Consider the following 20,322-nt stretch of genomic DNA (forward strand, 5'->3'; position numbering starts at 1 on the left):
AAATGATTGAGAGAACATAATAACTCTGCTTCTCATCCTTAAGTATTTGCCTATAGAATGTCTTTTCACAAGATTTTTTTTTTAAAAGATAATTTCTTGTGTACAAGAACATCAAGTAATTTCAATCCCAAAACTTAACTCTTCTAACCTATATTCCCAAAGCACTTTATAGTCTCTAGAAAGAAAGTTAACATTGAGTTATTTCAAATGAAAAGACATCTGTTATCCAATATACACTCAATCCACGATGTATAAGCAGCACAAATGCTAAGAGCCACTTAAAACCAGCAGCTATGTATCAAAGGGAGGAATTGCTGGCTTAGAATCCTTTAAGCACAGACATTACAATAGTACATCATTGCCAACGTACAAAGCAAAGGGGATCAGAAGCAGAGTCCCAAACCCAACTACCTAACTCAAAGTGAGTTGGGTGAGGTTTATGTAGGATAAATTATTTTATTTCCTTCTTTAGAGACAAAGTCCCTTCTCATATATCTCAGCAACATCTCTTGCAGGTAGAAGACATTTCAGACAGGAATTATGGCAGGATTACTTCCTGTATCTTCTCTGATACAAGTAGTGTGGATAGAACCATTTCTTAAATAATTAGTATTGTAATTTTTAAATGGAAAAATAACTTTCCACCTTCCCTCCCGCTACTGGCTGCTAAAGAAGGAGCCAGGAACCGACTTGTCTCTGATGAAGCTGCATGTTGGAAGCTCACCACAGTGAGTGAGAAGGTCCTCGTGGAAGTCATACAGCTCCTCCCGGATCTCGTCTGGGCAGGGGCAGTTCTCTCCCAGTTGAAAGTTCAGAAGCATGTTGATCTTTGAGGGACAAAGAAGAATGGCTAGTTTGTTCTCAGTGGTGGTCCAAAGAACTCAGATCCTGCCTTAGACAGATACCCAACATTCATTGCAAATTTTATTTAACTCTTTTTTTTTTTTTTGTAAAAACAGTCAACATTTAAAACCTGAAACACTAATTCGAAAGAATGTAGGTACCCCTATGCTCACTGCAGTGTTATTTACAACAGCCAAAATTTGGAAGCAGCCCAAGTGTCCATCAGTAAGTAGATGGCTGGAAAAAAAGCTGTGGTACATTTACACCAAGGAATACTACTCTGCCGTAAAAAGGAAGAAAATTTTACCCTTTGCAACAGCATGGATGGACCTGGAGAACATTATGCAAAGTGAAATAAGCCAATCAGAGAAAGACAAGTACCATATGATTTCACTCATGTGAAATTTAATGAACAAACTGAACTACTAAGCAAAATAGAGACAGACTCGTAGATAGAAACAGATAGACAGCTCTGGTGGGGAAAGAATGTTGGGGGTGTATATGTGTAGGGATGAAGCAAAAATGAAAAAAAAAAGGGGGTCCTCGTTCAGTTCACTGGGGCGGAGCCCTCTACCTAGTGGTCTCGAGTTCTCTTATGCCAAAAGAAATTCCAAAGATATTAGCATCTGTTATTAAGGTAAAAATAAGTATTTCAGAGGAGAACCAAGATGGCGGCATAGGGTAACGCAGGAGTTTGCTGCCTTGAACAACTACTTCAAAAGTGAAACTAAAAAACGGAACGGACATCACCCAGAACCACAGGAACGCTGGCTGAGTGGAAGTCCTACAACTAGGAGGAAAGAGAAATGCATACGGACACTCAGAGGAGGCGCAGTTTTGAAGTCAAATTCTGAGGTGCGGAGTGCGCGGAGCGGGCTGGCGGCGGAGGGCGCGGTTGGTGTTTTCAATCGGGAGGGAGTCGCAGACTCTGAGCTCCAGATACAGGCGAGTCTTTAGGGACCCAGACTCAAACGGGAGAAGCGGGACTGTCTGGCTTCGGTCAGAGCGAGTGCAGCTTTCTCTCCGAGGTTTGCAGCGGGTGCTGGGACTCAGAGAGGCAGAGCCCCTGGGGACAGGACTGAGAGCCGCCATAACTGCTCTCTCCAGCCCACCCTGTTGATCCTGTGCGATCCGCCCTGCCAAAGCCCTGCACAGAGGCATTTGCCGGATAGCCTCAGGCAAAGGCTAGATTAGCACCTCCCTAGAGGACAGAAGTTCTCTCACTGCAGACACAGCTGATTCTCATAGCCACTTGGCCTGGAGGTCAAACCCTCCCTGGTATTAGCTACAAGAATCAAGGTTTAACTATAAGACTGCGAACAAAGACCACTAGGGGGTGCACCAAGGAAGCATAACAAAATGTGGAGACAAAGAAACAGGACAAAATTGTCAATGGAAGATACAGAGTTCAGAACCACACTTTTAAAGTCTCTCAAGAACTGTTTTAGAAGCCGCCGATAAACTTAATGAGATCTACAAGAAAACTAATGAGACCCTCGATGTTATATTGGGGAACCAACTAGAAATTAAGCATACACGGACTGAAATAACGAATATTATACAGACTCCTGACAGCAGACCAGAGGAGCGCAAGAATCAAGTCAATGATTTGAAATGCGAGGAAGCAAAAAACACCCAACCGGAAAAGCAAAATGAAAAAAGAATCCAAAAATGCGAGGATAGTGTAAGGAGCCTCTGGGACAGCTTCAAGCGTACCAACATCAGAATTATAGGGGTGCCAGAAGATGAGAGAGAGCAAGATATTGAAAACCTATTTGAAGAAATAATGACAGAAAACTTCCCCTACCTGGTGAAAGAAATGGACTTACAGGTCCAAGAAGCGCGGAGAACCCCAAACAAAAGGAATCCAAAGAGGACCACACCAAGACACATCATAATTAAAATGCCAAGAGCAAAAGATAAAGAGAGAATCTTAAAAACAGCAAGAGAAAGAAACTCAGTTACCTACAAGGGAATACCCATACGACTGTCAGCTGATTTCTCAACAGAAACTTTGCAGGCCAGAAGGGAGTGGCAAGAAATATTCAAAGTGATGAATACCAAGAACCTACAACCAAGATTACTTTATCCAGCAAAGCTATCATGTAGAATTGAAGGTCAGATAAAGAGCTTCACAGATAAGGAAAAGCTAAAGGAGTTCATCACCACCAAACCAGGATTATATGAAATGCTGAAAGGTATCCTTTAAGAAGAGGAAGAGGAAGAAAAAGGTAAAGATACAAATTATGAACAACAAATATGCATCTATCAACAAGTGAATCTAAGAATCAAGTGAATAAATAATCTGATGAACAGAATGAACTGGTGATTATAATAGAATCAGGGACATAGAAAGGGAATGGACTATTCTTGGGGGGGAAAGGGGTGTGGGAGATGCGGGAAGAGACTGGACAAAAATCGTGCACCTATGGATGAGGACAGTGGGTGGGGAGTGAGGGTGGAGGGTGGGGCGGGAACTGGGAGGAGGGGAGTTATGGGGGGGAAAAAAGAGGAACAAATGTAATAATCTGAACAATAAAGACTTAATTAAAAAAATGAAAAAAAAAAGAGAGAGAACTCATGGACAATAGTCTGGTGATTGCAGGAGACGGGAAGGGGAGTATAGAGGGGATAAATGGTGATGGGAAAAATTAAAGTAAAAAATAAATAAAAAGTTAGATAAAATATAAATAAAAGTAGCTTGTAATTTTTTCTAATTATAAAAGTTTATTAATTGCACAAAATTTGGAAAATACCTAAAGAAGAAAATATACTGATATCACACCACCCAAAGAAAACCACTGTTAATATTTTAGTTAATATCTTCCAATCTTTATGTATGTGGCTAAGATTATATATGCGGGATCTAGATACACTTTTGAAACTCATTTTTTTTTCTACTTAACAATTTATCTTGAGCATTTTCTTATTTCCTTAACCTAATTTTAGAATTTTTATTGATTTCACAGAGGAAGGGAGAGGGAGGGGAGATAGAAACATCAATAATGAGAGAGAATCATTGATCGACTGCCTCCTGCACGCCCCACAGTGGGGATCGAGTCTGCAACCGGGCATGAACCCTGACTGGGAATCGAACCATGACCTCCTGGTTCATAGGTCAATGCTCAACCACTGAGCAACACTGGCCGAGCCTTAATCTAATTTTTAATAGGTGCATTGCATTTTCATTAAATAGATAAATAGCAATTTATGTGAAATTTATGTAAAATTAATGACCTGGTATGATATATTTAAGTTATTTTCATTTCTTATCCTTATAAATAAAGTTGGTTTTAATTTCCTTTTACATAATTTTTGCTCACATCTCTGATCATTTTCTTAGGATAAACTCCTAAAAGCAAAAGGATGAGATCAAAGGTTTGTGCATTTTAATGGCTCTTGATATGAATTGCCAAATTGCCCTCCAGGGAGCTCATAGCAATTTGTATTATCATCAAGTTTATAGAGAGTATATATTTCTTTGCCATCTCCATTACAATATTGAGAGTTAACACATTTTCAAATATTTTCCAATTTAATGGGTGAAAAATGTCATATCCTTGTTGCTTTAATTTGCATTTAATTGGTGAGGCTGAACTTTGTTTTTCCACAATAAGGACCATTTTCATTTCACATTTTAGAAATATCCCAACTATGTTCTCCTTCCATTTTTCTGTTGGGCAATTATCATTTTAAACATTAATCAACATGTACTTTGCACATCTCTAGACAATTAACTCTCATAACAAATTTTCCATATATATTTTCCAGTTTATAGTCAGCTTTGAATGTTGCTTATGTGACGTTCCTGATGTGTAGGCTTTATGTTTTGCAGTTAGCCCATCATCTTCTTCAGTTTTGTCTCGGGAGTCTTATCCGTTTCTGTGCCATGGACCACTCTGACAGCCTAGTGAAACCCATGTTTTCCTTTGCAGATTAATATTTTAAACACATGGAATAAAATGTAGAGGATTACAAAGAGGAACAATTACATTGAAATCTAGTTATCAAGAGCCTAAAAAACAAATCTGTGATATAATAACATATGTGCTTGTTTATTAGCTCACTGGACAAAAGGATCGGGTGTCAGGTCTTATATCCACCGTGACCTGGAAGCATGTAATGAATGTGAGTGATATTTCATGGTGTGAAAACCACTGCAATATGATATGAAAAAATATGCAATTTATGTTGGTGACAAAGTCAGGTCCTTGCATTGCTGCCTACCTTAATAGTTAAAAAATACTATTAGAGATTAATGAAAAGTTAGTAAAAATAAAGCTGTCATTTATTTTCCACTCAGATTTCTGGATGTCTGAATTCATCCCACAGACCCACAACTCCAGGCTAGTGAGCATCTGGAGGGATTGGAGCAGTAATCAGAGGAAATCTTGTCTATTCTGCTGCCTCAGGCAGGTTAACCCAAACAGCAGGCAAAAGGAGGTTTTCTCCTGTTTAGGTTTCTAGGTTAAAAAAGTTTACAATCTCCCTAATTAAACCAGGAACCTTATTTACTATTGGTTGGGAGAGTCTTAGTCAAAGCTTCCACTGCAAACAATTTTTTTGGAAGTAGGTAGCAGAATCATCTATAATCAAATACTATTTATAAATAGGTTGAAAAAGTAATTTCTGTGGTTGTTCTGTAATGTTAAATTACAGCAATTATAGCAATAACATATATTGATAGATTGTTTATTAAATGAAAATAGGACCTGAAAAGCTTTTTTCAGAATCAGAACATTAATTTCTGTATTGACAGATCTTTCCCCAGTGGAACACTTAGGAAGCAGGGACCCACCAGCCTGCAGGGCATTCAACCAACAGGGGGGTGAGCCAAATTCTCTGCTGGAGGTTGTACCCTTCAACCAAGGCCTTTGAAAGGGAAAGGTTTGCTGACGATGTCTGGCTAATTTGCCAACCATCATTTGACTAATCTTAGTTTTACTTACTCTTGCATTTAGTTCCATCCCCCAAGCATGGTTTTTTCATCTCTCTAATTACTTTCTGGACATAGGACTGAAAATCTCTATTTATCTTCAAAGGTTACAGAAGGATGAGGTAATCATACCGCTGTTTTAAAAGTCTAATTCTTATGCATTCTATTTCCCAAGTGATTTTTCATTGCTCTCCCCTAAAACTGATTTCAATCTTCCACATCCTTTGCTGATATTAAATTCTTATTTAGAGAGCTTCATGGATAGATTCCTCCTAGAAATGAATACTCTGGGAGGTGTGGCAGACGGGATAGCTGAGTTTGACAGCAGTGACTGTCCCTTCTTTCTTTTCATTTCTAGACCAGCATTAACATCACCTGGAAACTTGCTAAAAATGCAAATTCTTGGGCCTCACACTAGACCCACTGGACTAGAAACCCTAGAGGTGGGACCAGCAAATTGTATTTTATTAAGTCCTCTGGTAATTTTGATGTCTATTCAAGAATCACTGGGCTAACACGTTAGGGAAGAATTTATTGAGTTACAGGCGTCTGAATTGAGTCTGAAGTGACTGGTCAGTGGATTGTTTAGAAGGCGGAAGTGATGGCCGGCCCAGGGGAGGCAGAAGAGAAGGTAAGGAGGCAGAAGGGGGAAAGAAAGGGTGGGAGCCCGCATGGCCCTTCCAGGAGCCAGGATCGTGAGCTGAGCCCAGGAGGATAGTGCACCTACTCTCATAAGTTGGGAAACACTGACCATATTCTGTTGATCTCTGATAGAGAGCAGTGATTTCTGGAAAGACTGGACTGAAATTTTTAAAGTGGTGGAATCTTGCTGGGGTGCAAGTTGCATACTGACAGCGAGCCAACTTTGACTTAGTGAGAGAGACATAGATGGAAGAGAAGGGAGAGAACGCTGCCCTATGTGCAGTTTGGGAAGGGTTATTTCCCACCCAAAAGATAATTGGCAGGTGCTTCTTGGTTGTCAGATGATGCCTGTCTCCTGGTGGCACTGGGTCTTTTCATTTCCCACAGCTCTGTGCTGCCAGGCACAGAAAGGTTTCAAGTGCCTTGCTCCCGTAGGGTTCACATTCTTCCTTAGGAATGGGATGGAGGCTCAGAAAGGGGTTTTTACCTGCTCCTGTGGGGGTGAGCGGAACTCCTTGGTCTTCCTGGCAGTCAGGGCCGCAGACATGTTCAGGGCCTGCATGAGCTCGTTGTAGCGGAACTTCTGATTCGCCTGGAGCTTGGAGACATAAATGTCACCAAATGCCACAATGGCCTCCACTCGGTGCTGCAGCTCACAGTCACAGAGGTAGCTGAGGAGCTCGCACATCTGCAATAAAAGTGCATGTATATGCGAATAATGCTTTATGGAGGAAGCACCTAGCATCCCCATTTTATAGATGATAAGACTGAGACGTGGGTGATTTCAGTAACCTCTCCAGGGTCACACTGTAGGAACAGAGCTATTACTTGAATCCAAGTTGGCCAGAATGCAGAGACCAGTTCTTCACCATTAAGGTCAGGAGAACAACAGAAATAAGCTCACTAAAGACACAGTAAATCTCTCTGCAGAGAGAGAGAAAAACATTTCTAAGTGTGTTTTCCTCAGCTTAGTATAGGACCCGCCACTGAATTGCACTGCGAGCCTGGCTCCTGCCTGACATCCTCTAGTTCTCTCACTGTTTTTTGTTTACAAGCTCTGCATTTCTGTGATTAGTTCCTTAGGATTGTTATTGTTACTAATCTTGTCACTATTAGAATTTACACCAATAGGAGAAACAATAGCCATACTTCCTGAGCACTAACTGTTCGCAGGACACTGTGCCAGGCACTTGCTATACTTTATCTCCTCTAATCCCTATGTTCCTGATATTTTTAGTAAAGCAGAAGTTCTGTTAACCTATCCCCACTTAATCTTTCATGGGATTAACAGCCACTCTCCATTTGTCCAGGTGGCGAGGGCTCTCGCCTACCTGTTCAGAGTCTCTGGCCTACCTGCAAGCCTCTGTTCCTGCCAGGCAAACTAGGACCCAAAGCTTACGCCAGTCATACATGTGATGCAACTACAACATTTAATTAACCAATGAAATAGGAAAACTAAGTTGAATGACTAAGGGATGTCTGTAAAAGTTAAGTTTTTTTTCCAAAAAATGCTAAAAATTGGGTGTTAGACATCTACAAAAAAAAATGGGGCAAATCATAAAAATCTAGAAGCATTTTGCACTCAGCTTTCCAATTATTTCTAAATCTGCCTGCAGTCTACCCGAACTGGCAGCTGTAGATGGTGCATGACAGGTGTCATCCATGCGCAAAAGAGGGCTCTACGTGCCAGTCAGAGACTCACATTAAAGGAAAGGTCTCAGCCCTATATGAGACTAGCACAGTTATACATTTTTAATACAACATTCAAGGTTTATATGTAAAATTTGTTGTGCTTCTCCTCTATATTTAACATCCTGATTAACTGACCCCCTACCAATCCCATCGCATTGGATAAGAGGGCTCCAATGACGGGTTACTTGACTGTAATACATTTTATGATAAAACACATTTCATACTGTATTTTATAAAAATACATTTTAATTGTATGTTTTACTATATTATCATCCACATTTTACAAATCGGAAAGCTAAGACTCTGATGGGCTACTGACTTGGCAAGTTTACATAGGTGGTTAAGGGATGGAGGGAGGAGCAGGAGCTGAAATTCAGGGATGTTTGAGCCAGGCTTACTCATGGGGCAGACTGTTCTACTCTCCTCATTTTCATTTATCTTTCCTCAGTTCCTAGAAGACAAACGTTATTGTCATCAGTTCTTTACTGAGCTAGATTACTCTGGTAAGACTATGTTTTAGGAAATGTTGAGGTTTCCTAGGTGATGCCAAGGGGACAACGCTACATTAGCCTGCCTCTCTTCCTTGGCTTGTATAGCAGTTTCTAGTTCATGTGAGTGCAACAAGTCCACATTAGTTTGGTGATCAGAGAATGGATACAAAAGAGAGCTGGCGATGAGTGTGGTCCCCCTAAGTATCAATTCCTTTTGTTTACTCCACAGCCAAAGGCTCCTTCCTCTCTAGACAGGATCTCACAAATACATCTGTTAGTCCCAAAGGGTAAGAGATAAGACCAGGGCAAATCCATGACCAGTACCAGAAGAACAGTTCTGAGGCAAGTGCCTTATTGACGAGGGTTGGTGTTTTCACTTTGGCTTGGGGAGACATATTCCATGTCAGAAATGAGCATGACTGGTGGGCACTTTGAGCATCTCTGTTACCCTCCAGGTTTAGGCCAGTATCCACAGCCACAGCCTCACCATCACTAGGCTCCACTGTCTCGCTCCCCAGCTCTTTCCAAGGGCAGGATCTTTGATGCCCCGAGTTACCTGCAGCTTGACGGACTCCGGTAATCGTGTCTGTAACAAGCCTTTGACTGGAGCCTCCTTGCTGGCCTTTTCCCCAGCCTCCACTGCCTTCTCCTCCACCTGAGTCACTTCCTCCTTCTCTGCTCCTTCTTCTGTCTCCCCACTGTGCTCCCCAAACACAGATGGGTCGATCAGGAGGAGAATCTGCCGAACATCATCGTCGTCAAACACCCCCATGACCAGCAGGGTTCCAATGAGCTTCAGCACTGGCACAAACTGGAACTCCACAGACCCCCCAACGGGGTCTCGGATGTGAGCCCCACTGCCCTGCACGGCCTCTGTCAGCATGCTCAGGGCTTTTGTCTTCAGAATGTCCAAGGGAATCTCAGGGCTCTGCTTCTGGTGCTCCTCACTGGTCATGACAACGCAAGGGGTGGAGAACTTGAAGCCTGGCTTCAGGCACGTTCTCAGGCCCACCCCAGGCAGCTCATGCCTCTTCGACTTGTCTGGGTACAGGCGGATTTTCCTGGTGGTGCTGTTAATGGGGATGATGTACTCATTCTTCATCATCAGCTTTCTCTCCTTCGCATTGGCCAGATGGATGCTAATGAGCAGGTCATAGAAACCGGACCGCAGGAGGCCAGGGAGGTACTTGTTATCAATGGCGTAGAAGAGCTGGGAGAGGTCCACGTGGCTGCACAGGGCATAGGCTACACGGCTATTTCCCAGGGCACACACGGCACTGTAGAGTCTCAGCGTGTGGTAATGGAACTGCATCAGGTCCTCCTGCTCACAGAGCTCCAGGATGTCCACACACCTGAGAATGAGACAATCAACCACTCCACTGCATGGTGTGTGGTGTGCATGTGCGTGTGTGTGAGTGTGTGAGTGTGTGTGCGCCCGCCCACCAGAATTCAGTGGAGTTCTTGCTCTCTGACTCCCCAGGGATTTCACCCAATCCAATGAAGGCAAAGGGCATAGAAGGATGAAGGCATCTCTGCTACATTTTCTCTTCCTGATTATCTTTCCTCTCCCAGTTCTGGTCCACATCCTGTTCCTGATAATCCACCATATCTAACTACAAGGGTCTCTAAAGTCTGTAAGACTTAACAAGACTAGCTTACCAAATATTAATCTTCCTTTATTAGGGAAAACCCCAAAATCTGAACACTGAGAAACATTCAGGTATAAGACAAAGGTGACTTGGTCCTCTTAGTTGTAGGCTCAAGAGGATCTTCTGTTTCCTGATGGAAGAGGCCTCAGAAGATGTAGCTGAAGGCCGCCATCAAACTACCATCTACCTCATCATTATAATCTCCAATCTGCCATCATCCATGGGGCTTTCCTTCCCCTGAAAACAAACACACTGCACTCTTATCCACAGAGAAAAACACTTTCCAACTTGAGATGAGCTGGCATAATCAATTCACTTTCTCCTTCCTGATTTTAGAAGTGTGTGTGTCTGTGTCATGTTCCCTTATTTATGGGGGGTCTAGGGTGTGATGAGTGTGGTCCCCCTAAGTGTCAATTCCTTTGGCTGTGGAGTAAACCAAAGGAATTGACAGATTTTACACTTTGTTTTGCTCCTCACCATGGATCTGAGGACCCTTGGCATTGGCTCCCATGTATGGACTGCTGGTCTTTTCTGCTCCTTCCCTACATTAGCCTCTTGCTGCTGCCCATGATCCAACAGAATACTCAATTGGGATCTGGGCAAGTGTCAAAAACCTCCACCCTCTATTTATTTTGACAATCCAAGAGATCAAGGGGTCATAATATCCACAAAATAGAACTTATGTATTCTTACTATGCACAGAAGTATATTTTTACCTACACAATCTCACTTTTTCTCCCAGCCATCCTTTGGGTGGATATTGATCTCATGTGTCCATGAGGAGACTGAGGCCTGGGGTGCATGAGTAACTTACCCAAGGCTGCAAACCAGAAAGTGATAGAGCTGGGATTGAACCCAAGCTATCATCCAAGAGTGCCTCTTAACAAGGGGAGGCCAGCAGCCTGATTCTTCATCTCTAAGCAAGCTAGGCATACCTCCTTCTCCTTCTTGCCACCAATAAACATATATTTTAGGGTCACACTAAGATTTTTAATTAAGTGCATGGACACGTCCCTGAGTACAGGCACTTGGAGCTGCAGTGAAGGCCCTGCTGTAGGCATATCATAGCGAATACTCTGCTGTTTCTGAGTGAATAACAAAAGCTGAGAAAGGAAAGGAGAGAAACTGAGGCTTTGGGGAAACCAATAGTTATCTTGGGGCTGATTGAGCAGGGCTCTTGGCCAATGAGGAGGCTCCTCCTGCCCTCTGGGCTTGCCAGACTCTGCCTCCCTGCCTCCCAGGCCGGCCCCATCCACATGCCTTCCCCCCCCACCTCCCCACTACCTGTTCTCCTCAGGGATGTGGAGCGCCATCATCTGCAGGGGCTCCGGGCACTGCACCACCCAGCCATGGCGCTCGCTCACCCGCTCTGTTTCCACCTTCAGGAAGCTGCTGGGCATGCGGCTCCAGAGCACGGGCTGGATGGTCTGCACGTCCAGCCGAGGGGGACACTGCGGGGCTGGGTTCTTCTCCTCGCTCTTAAATATGGCTGCTGACAGTGGCAGTGCGGTCTGGGCCAGGCGGGAAGGCATGCGGGGGAAGAACACATGTGCAATATAGAGATTCTCAGCTGCTGGCCCATGGTAACCAACAGGGTTAGTATAAATTAAAGAGAAACAAATATATCCAGGGATCCCTAAAGACTTTCCCAGCATTAATTAAGACCTTGCCTAATGGGTTATATAAGCATTAATTCTTTCAGCATCCAATAGAAGTGAGAGAAGGAGAACATGAGAAGGGTACATGAGAAGTAAGAAGTGACAGAGTCCCTCATGTTCTGAGGCCTAATGGTCAACATGCCTTCCCCTTCATAGCCATTCCATGAGGGGACAGATACATACCTTCAGCTTCCCAAGTTCAAACTGAAACAAAGAAGTGCTTGTGGGCTGCAGGAAGACTGCTGGGAACACTTTGGTATTGGGCTCCACCTGGAAACCAGAACAAATGGAGAGGTTTGTCCAGAATGATAAAATGAGTGATGGTGAAGTCACAGGGTGTTTTAATCAGCGCCCCACTCTCACTTTGGCTGGAAGAGGAGAGAGAGGTCACGGACTGGTCTGAGCAGTGTAGACTGCTCAGAAATTCTTTGAGACCCAGTGCCTGTTGGTAATTATCGTCTCTGCTTCCCAACTTAAATACTCTCTCACTCCCTCAACTTGGGTGGAACAATCCACGTCCTTTCATTTTCTCTCTCAGGTGAATGAAGCCAACAGCTTTCTCCACTGCTCAGGAGGATGGTCAGAGCAGGGAGCTGCTAACTTGCCATCAAAGGCAATGCCTGCTCTTGGTCACTGAACAATGCAATGTTCTGGCTTTTCACACAGCACAGAGTCACCGGCCTAGAGGAGGGGGTTCTTGGGGAAGGTACTGTAATTTCTGAAGGCAGATGGACATTGCTGAGGCAAACCCAGGAGGGCTAACAGGGTTTCTCAACCTTGGGATGATTGACATTGTGGGCCTGGAAAGTCTTTGTTGTCGGGGTTGTCCTGTGCATTGTGGGATCTTTTGTTGTCCCTGGCCTCTACCTACTAGATGTGAGTAGTGCTCCTCACCCCACCATAGTTGGCATAACCAAAAATGTCTTCCGAGAATGCTAATGTCCCTTGGTGAGAAAAGCACCCTCACTTAAGCACCACTGCTCTGCAGTCAGGGCTGTGAGACGCTTCCCAGGAATAGAGGGCTGCCTCCACAGCCTGCCTCCTTTCTCAAAACCTCTCTTTCCCTTGGTTCCTCTGGACTTCTCTCCACCCCCTTCTCTCCCAGATTGTAGTTCTTACATTAAACGGCGTGGATTCAGTGACTGTCGAGCTGCCACTTAGTTGAGGCACGTGGATTTATTTATGACATTGGGGCTGCACTTATCATTTGCAAACTTTGACGCAGAGCATTTGATCAGACAGTGGGGGAGAAAATGGGACTCTTATTCCACTCGCTAAAGTCCTTTGCCTTTAAGAGAATTCAAACATTAGGAGATTCTTACCACTCTTCTGACCAACAAAATTAGGGGATGGTGGGTACTGTGGACATACCCTGGGGTGCCCTCCAGGGAGTCACACTCGTGTATAATCCCCTGCACTAGAACCTGTGTGCTGTTTCTGGAAAAAGTGAAAGGACTGTCACTTTATATTTGACTCCATCTCAGCAGACTGGACAGAAAGAAGGAAACTGCCGTGTTGTGAGAAGGCCATGTGACAAGGAATTCCAGTGGGTCTCAGGGCATTGAGAGTGGCTGGCCCTGTCTGCAGCCAGCAAGGAATGGAGCCTTCATTCACAAATGCAAGAAACCGAGTCCTGTCAACAACCACAGGAGCTTGGGGAAGAAATGAGCTCCAGACAAGGACGCAACCTGGCTGACACCTCGACTGCAGCCTTGTGAGACCGCGAGAGAGGACCTCGCTAAGCTGTGCCTGAATCCTCACCCATGAACCCGTGAGACCATAAACGCATGCTGTTTAAGTCACTGAGTATAGGGGAACTTGTTACGCAGTCATCGGAGATGAATACAGTGAATTGTCTTCCTGTCAGGATATTGTTACCAGCTTCCTTTGCATCATGAACTTCCTCAATACAGTTAGACATAAAGTTTATAAAAACACATTTTTGTGGCTGTGACTCAAAAGATTGCATGGTTTGGTGCTATCATTTGCTTATGATGAAACAGGTCAGACTATAAAACCTAGCCTTGTGCCCCACACATGGTCATTCCAGCACACTACAGTGGGCTCATAGTTGAAGTTCAAATATTTGCTTTCTCCCCAATGCTTCAGGTACCCCTGGGAAATAGGAAGGGATAAACAACTGTACAAACAAAATGCAGTGACAGACGCTTTATTAAGGACATTCAACAAATAATAATTTAGTACCTATCACACACTGGCTTTATGGTAGACACTGGGTTTACGGTGGTGAGAGATGGAACTAGGAAATTCTGATCTGACGCCAGTGTGACCTTGGCCATAAAGCAAGACTCATCCCTGGGCTGGCCCCAGATTTCTCAATACCCATTACGTGACATCCAGAAAAATGCACGGCCCATCATGTGACATCCCGAACAATGCACGACCCTCAAATCATTGCAGCCCGAAGGAAGCAGAGCTCCAGCAGCTGAGAAAACTTCACCTGCACCAGCAATAGGCCCTTGAGTCAGTGCTCCTTGTGGGGAGAAATGTATTCAGCTGTGCTGACCACTATCACACCAGTAGGGGAGCTACATGCTGAAGATGGGGGCATGATGTTAGGTCCCTCAGGACTGGTCCCAGAAAACTTCACAAACCACCCAGCCAAGCGCCAGTGCCTCCTCACACCTCCCTCAGAAAGGAGGTGCTCTGAGAGCTTCAGAATGCTCTGGGGGAGGCTGCTTTCTACCCCACAGAGGACACTCCCTCCACGAGGAACAATGGAAATTTCTCTTCAATCACTGAAATAAGACGATGACACAAGTGTGGGCTCATGATGGATATACACAAGGTTAAAACTGGCAACAGGGGTGTGGAAAGCAAAATCCTAGTCAACTCTCCTGACCCCTGCATTACTTTGTGACGCTGTATGTCACAAGGCAGGAGGGATTCTGCAGAGATAAGGAAGGGTACTAATCAGTTAACCTAGAGATAGATTATCCTTGAGGACCTAATCGAGTCATAGGAGCCCTTCAAAACGGGTGTTTTCATTGCTGGTGCAAAAGGAAGAGTAAGAGAGATTAGAAGCTTGCAAGAACCCCACATGCCCCTGGGGCTTCAAAGATGGAAGGGGCCACATGAAAAAGGAATGTGGGCACCTCTGGGAGCAGAGAGTGACCCTGACGGAAGGCCAGCAAGGAAACAGGGACCTCAGAAGCCTAACCTCCAATCACAACTGGACGCTGCCAACAATGCCCAACAACGCGAATGCAAGTTCTTCCAGAACTTCCAGATCGAGCCAGCTCAGCCAGCTGACACCTTGATTTTGGGCTTGTGAGATCAGGAGCAGAGATCCCGGTCAAACCTACAGAACCGCGAGGTAATACACGTGTGCTGTCAAAAGCTGCTGATTTTGGGGTAGCTGGTTAGGCAGCACTTAAACAATCAATACAGTGGCTTTCCAGCAGAGTTGGGAAGTTTGACAACAAATGGTTAGCAAGCACTCGCTAGGTGCCAGGGGCTGCTTTATGTGCAGAAGACGTGGCCGTGAACATGAGAGCAGGCCTCTTCGCTTGAGGAGCTCCCACTCTGGATGGTGAGCTCACATTTTAATGGAATGGATGGCGAGCCCAGATTTGGGTCTGCGGTGGAGTACCGTTGGCTGACAGTTTCCCCTTTGTGTTTAAGGTATCTTTGTCCCCGGCTGATCTACACTGTCCTTGCAATAATAGACATTCTATTTCTAATCATGTGTGAAGATCAGGGCATGGGAACTGGCCTGAATGCAAAGCTACCTCCTGCGTGACTCTGGCTCAGTTCTCAGAGCGGTGGCTGGGGTGTCAATCACCAAGGAGCAGTATCTCTTAAACATACATTTTATTTCCTATCCCACCCTTGATTACATTAAGTGGGACAGACAGGTTTTTAAATTGCCCAGCAGTCTTTAACAGGGGAGCTCTAAACACTTTGTTTGAGAGAACCCTTCTCTCGTTATTTTGGTTACTGGTCCTTTCCCAATAAAGAGCCAGTGTATAAATATCGCTGTCCTGCTCCTTTGAGGTAACTGACAAATGAAAATGGCTACGTCTGCAGAATAACAATTATCTCGCTGCCAGGGGACCAGATGCACAGCCACACACGTCAGCGTCTCGCCTGTGATGAGAAGGGGGGCTGGCTGGGTGTGAGCCTCCTCAGCGCCCCCACCCCTGCCCCTCATGCAGAGCCTGGCTCTCTCCTCATTCACAGCAACATTCCTCAGGACAACAGGTAGGCCTGGGAGCTGGAGCGAGAAATCAGGGTTTATACATGAGAAGTAGAGGCAGTTGTTTGGGGCCCGGGGGTAGATGCCAACACACAGCTCAGAGAAGACAAGTGGCCAGCCTACTGTCACCCACTGTGAAAGAGGAGGTTAAAAACGGCCAGTGTCCAGCCTGCTCTTTGTTATAACATCTCAACATCATGGGAAGTCTAGTCACCGCTGCTTCGAATGCCACGGGTAGTGATTTATTTAGGGACCTCCGACGCCCAACTAGCCTTAAAAGTTATTAGATGCTTTAGAGCTCTCTGCAGCTCAGGGAGGCCCCTGCAGTCAAACTCATTTCAAATTTAATGGGAAAAAGCTAATGGATTCTGAAGACAGACTAATGTATATAAGCAGTTTCTCAGGGGACTTGGGGGAGGGTGGAATCATGAGAAAGTACTAGAAGAATAACAGCCTGGTTCCCAAAGGCATCTTTCCGGGAATAGCTGGTTGGGCCCTAGTGCTGGACCGCACCACCTGCGTGGTGGTGAGGATCCCACCTTTTCCAGGAACCCAGGGAGGTGCACAGTCTCACGTGCTGCAGCAGGCTGTCCCCGGACCCCGAAAGGGATGGGCCCATCTGCTCTTAGCCACCAAAGTTTTCAGATTTGGGGAAGCTGCTCTCTCTTCTCTAGATGCCATCTCCCCAACCACAAGCCAGAAAAAGGGCTTTATCCATTTACACAGAAGTGGCATGCTTTCATCAGCTGTACTTAGCTAAGCTTCCTTAACAGGGCACGTCATTGTCCTGGATCAGCAACGCCCTCACTTCTTATCCATAACCCCTCTTTTCTAAATAGTGTTCTCAACCACTAACCACAAAGGTCCCATACCAGTCTGCCCATCAGTCTGTCCATTGTTCCTCAAACATATCTTATGCTTCCCTATCTTCTTGTGTCATTCTTTCAATCTAGTACACTCCTCTCTCTTCAAGAGGAAGTTTTTTTGTTTGTTTTGTTTTTGCTTCAAAATTAAGGTTTGTCCATGCTAAACACTCTCCTGACCACTGTTGATGGAGGCCAGCTCTTCCTTCTCTGAAGTTGAATGACACTGTTCACACATACATGAGACTCTCCATTCCATCCTCAGAATGTCGAGAAGGTTTAATACAAATTTAGCTCTTCATCTTAGCCTTTCTGGGGTGTGCTCTGTAGAACTCTAGGCTTACAGAATATTACTAACTGTTAAAGTGAAAAAAAAAAGTCTCTTCTTGGTCAAATAGTATGAGAAATGTTTGGTTAGAGAGGCATTTCTCAGACTATTTCTAAAGTATTTCTCAAAGTCAATGTTCATTGCAAAACTTCAAAAGGAGGGTATAATACGTGGCATTCTCCAGCTTACCTGGCCTCAGGGATGAAAATCCTGCTTAAAGGAAACCAGGCTTCTTGTGCTTTTTCTTTTTTTCCATTATGTTGTAATTTTATTTTTGTCCATATTTTTATTTTTTTGGTCCATTTTAAAAATATGTTATTTTTCAATTACAGTTCACATTCAATATTTTATATTAGTTTCAGCTGTACAGCAATAGTGGTTGTCAATCACATACTTTACAAAGTGGTCCCCTGGATATTTCCAGTATCCACCTGACTCCATACATAATTATTATAATATTAGAGGCCCGGCCCATGAAATTCATGCACAAGTATGGTCCCTAGGCCTGGCCTGCAATCAGGGTCATCTTCCCCAGCTGCCCTCAGCTGGCCTGCCCCCTGCCGCCACCCACCCCGATTCTACGTTCACTGTCGCGTGACGGCCTGGGGAAGGAACCTAGATGTTGGCTGTTCCCACCCGCTCATCGGCCCCACCCCCACAGCAGGTGTCCATCAGGTGATCAGAGCCTGTTGGCAAGGGAAAGGGACAAAGAGGTGGTCAGTGCGCCTCATAGTGACTGGTCCAGCAGTCGTTCTGCCATTAGGGTCAATTTGCATATTACTCTTTTATTATATAGGATAGAGGCCTTGTGCACACGTCTGGGCCAGCCGGCCTGCCTGCCCTGAAGAAGGCCCCGGATTGAGGTGGGGGGGCCTTGCTGGGGGCTAGGGCCAGTCTGCATGAGGGACTAAGGGTAGTTTGCAGGCCAGCCACGCTCCCAATCGTGGTGGGGATCCCCGCTGGGGGTGGGGCCGGCCTGGGTGAGGGGCCTGGGGCAGATGCAGGCCAGCCACACCCCAATCAGGGTGAGGGGTCCTGCTGGGGGGTTAGGCTGGTCTGGGCAAGTGGCCAGGGCTGTTTGCAAGCTGGCCACACCCCCGGCTTTGTCAGGAAGGAAGTCTGAAAGATGTCCAGTCTAATTAGCATATTACCTTTTTATTAGTATAGATTACTGACTACAGGCTTCTTGTGCTAATGACAGGTAAACCTACATGTGTACAATGGGTGGTTTTCCTGACTAGTTCTATCAGAGGTCACAGTAATGTAATAGGGAAACACATTATTTATACGCGTGCATTTTAAAAGGACCCTGTAAGGAATCCACAGGGAATGAGATGAACCTTTTGCAAAGTGAATACTGCCTGGCAAATTAATCCATTTTATGGGTCTATATTTGATCACAGAAGTTTCTTACTTTTTTAAAATTTATTTTTATTTTTGAAAGTATCACAGATGTTCCCCTTTCCCCGCCATTGATCCCCTCCTCTTGCTCCCGCCCCTGCCCCAGGCCTTCACCACACTATTGTGTGTGTCCATGGGACATGCATATATGCATATAATTATTTGGTTAATCTCTTCCTGCCACCCCCAACCCTCCCTCTGATATTTGTCTGCCAGTTTCATGCTTCCATGTCTCTGGATCTATTTTGTTCCTAGGTTTATTTTTTTCAGTATATTCCAGAAGTTTCTAAAAGCAAGGAGTATTTCTGTTCACTTCTGAAACTTTGCATCTTGTATGGCCCAGGTAACATAAAAATTGCACAAGAAATATTTATGGAATAAATGAATAACCTTTAGAGACCATCACCAAGGAAAAACCTTATTTTCTAGAAAGATGACCAGCATATCTGATCAATCAATAAATATGATATGTCCCCCCACGCCCATTTTCCCCCTCTCTGGACAAAATGAAGCCATTCTGCTTCTTTTTTGTTTTCTAAGATGGCCTATGGGCCACATGGCTCATCACCTGCTGAGATGGGATGCTGAATTTGGCAAGTGAGGAGCAGAGACCTAAGACAGGAATGCTGCTGTCTCGGCCCCAAAAGCTGTCCCTACCTGGTAACAGGTGCCAAGTTCTTTCCCATTGGCCGAGAAGGACAACATGCCCATTGCCAGATCCACGAGGCAGCCGATCTCCAGGTCCACGTTGCTGCGACTTGATCGTTGGGAAGTGGCCACAATGTCCCCACCCCAGACCATGTAGCAGTTGCTGCGCTTCACACTAGGAGCCAAAAAGATGAAAGAAAGGCATAGAGTGTGGACTGGGGCAGTTTACAATCAGGACTCAGGGATGGACTGCCCCAGGCCTTCCCGTTTGCCCTCAGTAACTCTTTTTCTTAAACTAATTCATTTAGCTTCAACCCAGTTTCCTCAGGCACAAACCTCTCAGTTTAGGGATGTGGCAGTCTGTCAGGCTCCTTTGGTCCAGAGAGCGTAATGTTTGGGAACTGTTTCCCAGCTCAATATCACTCCAGTTTTCTGAACCAGAGAATGAGATGTTTGTATTCTCCCCTTAGAGATGGGAAATGGAGGCAAATTTATACACAGGCAAATTTATACACTGTATAGGTATTTGGTATGTGAGGCTGGAACAAAGCTCTGGGTTTAGAGTCCTAGCCCAGTGTCAGGGCACTTGGACACTCAGGGATGCATTCCTTAGGAGGGCAGGCCTGGGCCTGGGGAGACTTGCAGAATAGGTCACATTGGTCTCTGGTGTTCTCCCAGCTCCTTGGAGTTTTGTCCCACACTCCTCCCTAACTACCAGCTGGGGAAGAGTGCCTTTCTCAGCTAGCTGTCCACTACCCTGGTATGGTAGGCACCATTATGTAGATTTAAAAGCCAACTATAATAACAAAAGCACCATCAAGTCTCCAAGTCCTGGTTCCTTAATTGTAAGATTTTAAATTCTGGGTGGGTTTAGAGAAGTGGACAGGGGCAACAGTGATTCCTAAGCCCTTTGCAATGGCTGTGGGCACTAGACAGCTGACTGGGTCTCTCC

At 45.0% G+C, this 20,322-nt stretch overlaps 1 protein-coding gene across 1 annotated transcript in view; it reads right to left on the reverse strand.

The window, feature by feature from the left end:
• RYR3 (ryanodine receptor 3) overlaps nt 1-20,322 on the reverse strand; it is a 370,839-nt gene that overhangs the window by 170,432 nt on the left and 180,085 nt on the right. Inside the window, exons 32-37 of the mRNA XM_036346438.1 lie at nt 19,380-19,545; nt 12,095-12,181; nt 11,538-11,764; nt 9,161-9,956; nt 6,909-7,109; nt 725-827 (exon numbers count right to left, since the gene is read on the reverse strand). Coding sequence (XP_036202331.1) covers nt 725-827; nt 6,909-7,109; nt 9,161-9,956; nt 11,538-11,764; nt 12,095-12,181; nt 19,380-19,545 — 1,580 coding nt within the window. The remainder of the gene's footprint in view (nt 1-724; nt 828-6,908; nt 7,110-9,160; nt 9,957-11,537; nt 11,765-12,094; nt 12,182-19,379; nt 19,546-20,322) is intronic.

Source organism: Myotis myotis, unplaced genomic scaffold (assembly GCF_014108235.1).
Source record: "Myotis myotis isolate mMyoMyo1 unplaced genomic scaffold, mMyoMyo1.p scaffold_m19_p_1, whole genome shotgun sequence".
In the NCBI taxonomy this organism is placed as follows: Eukaryota; Metazoa; Chordata; class Mammalia; order Chiroptera; family Vespertilionidae; genus Myotis; species Myotis myotis.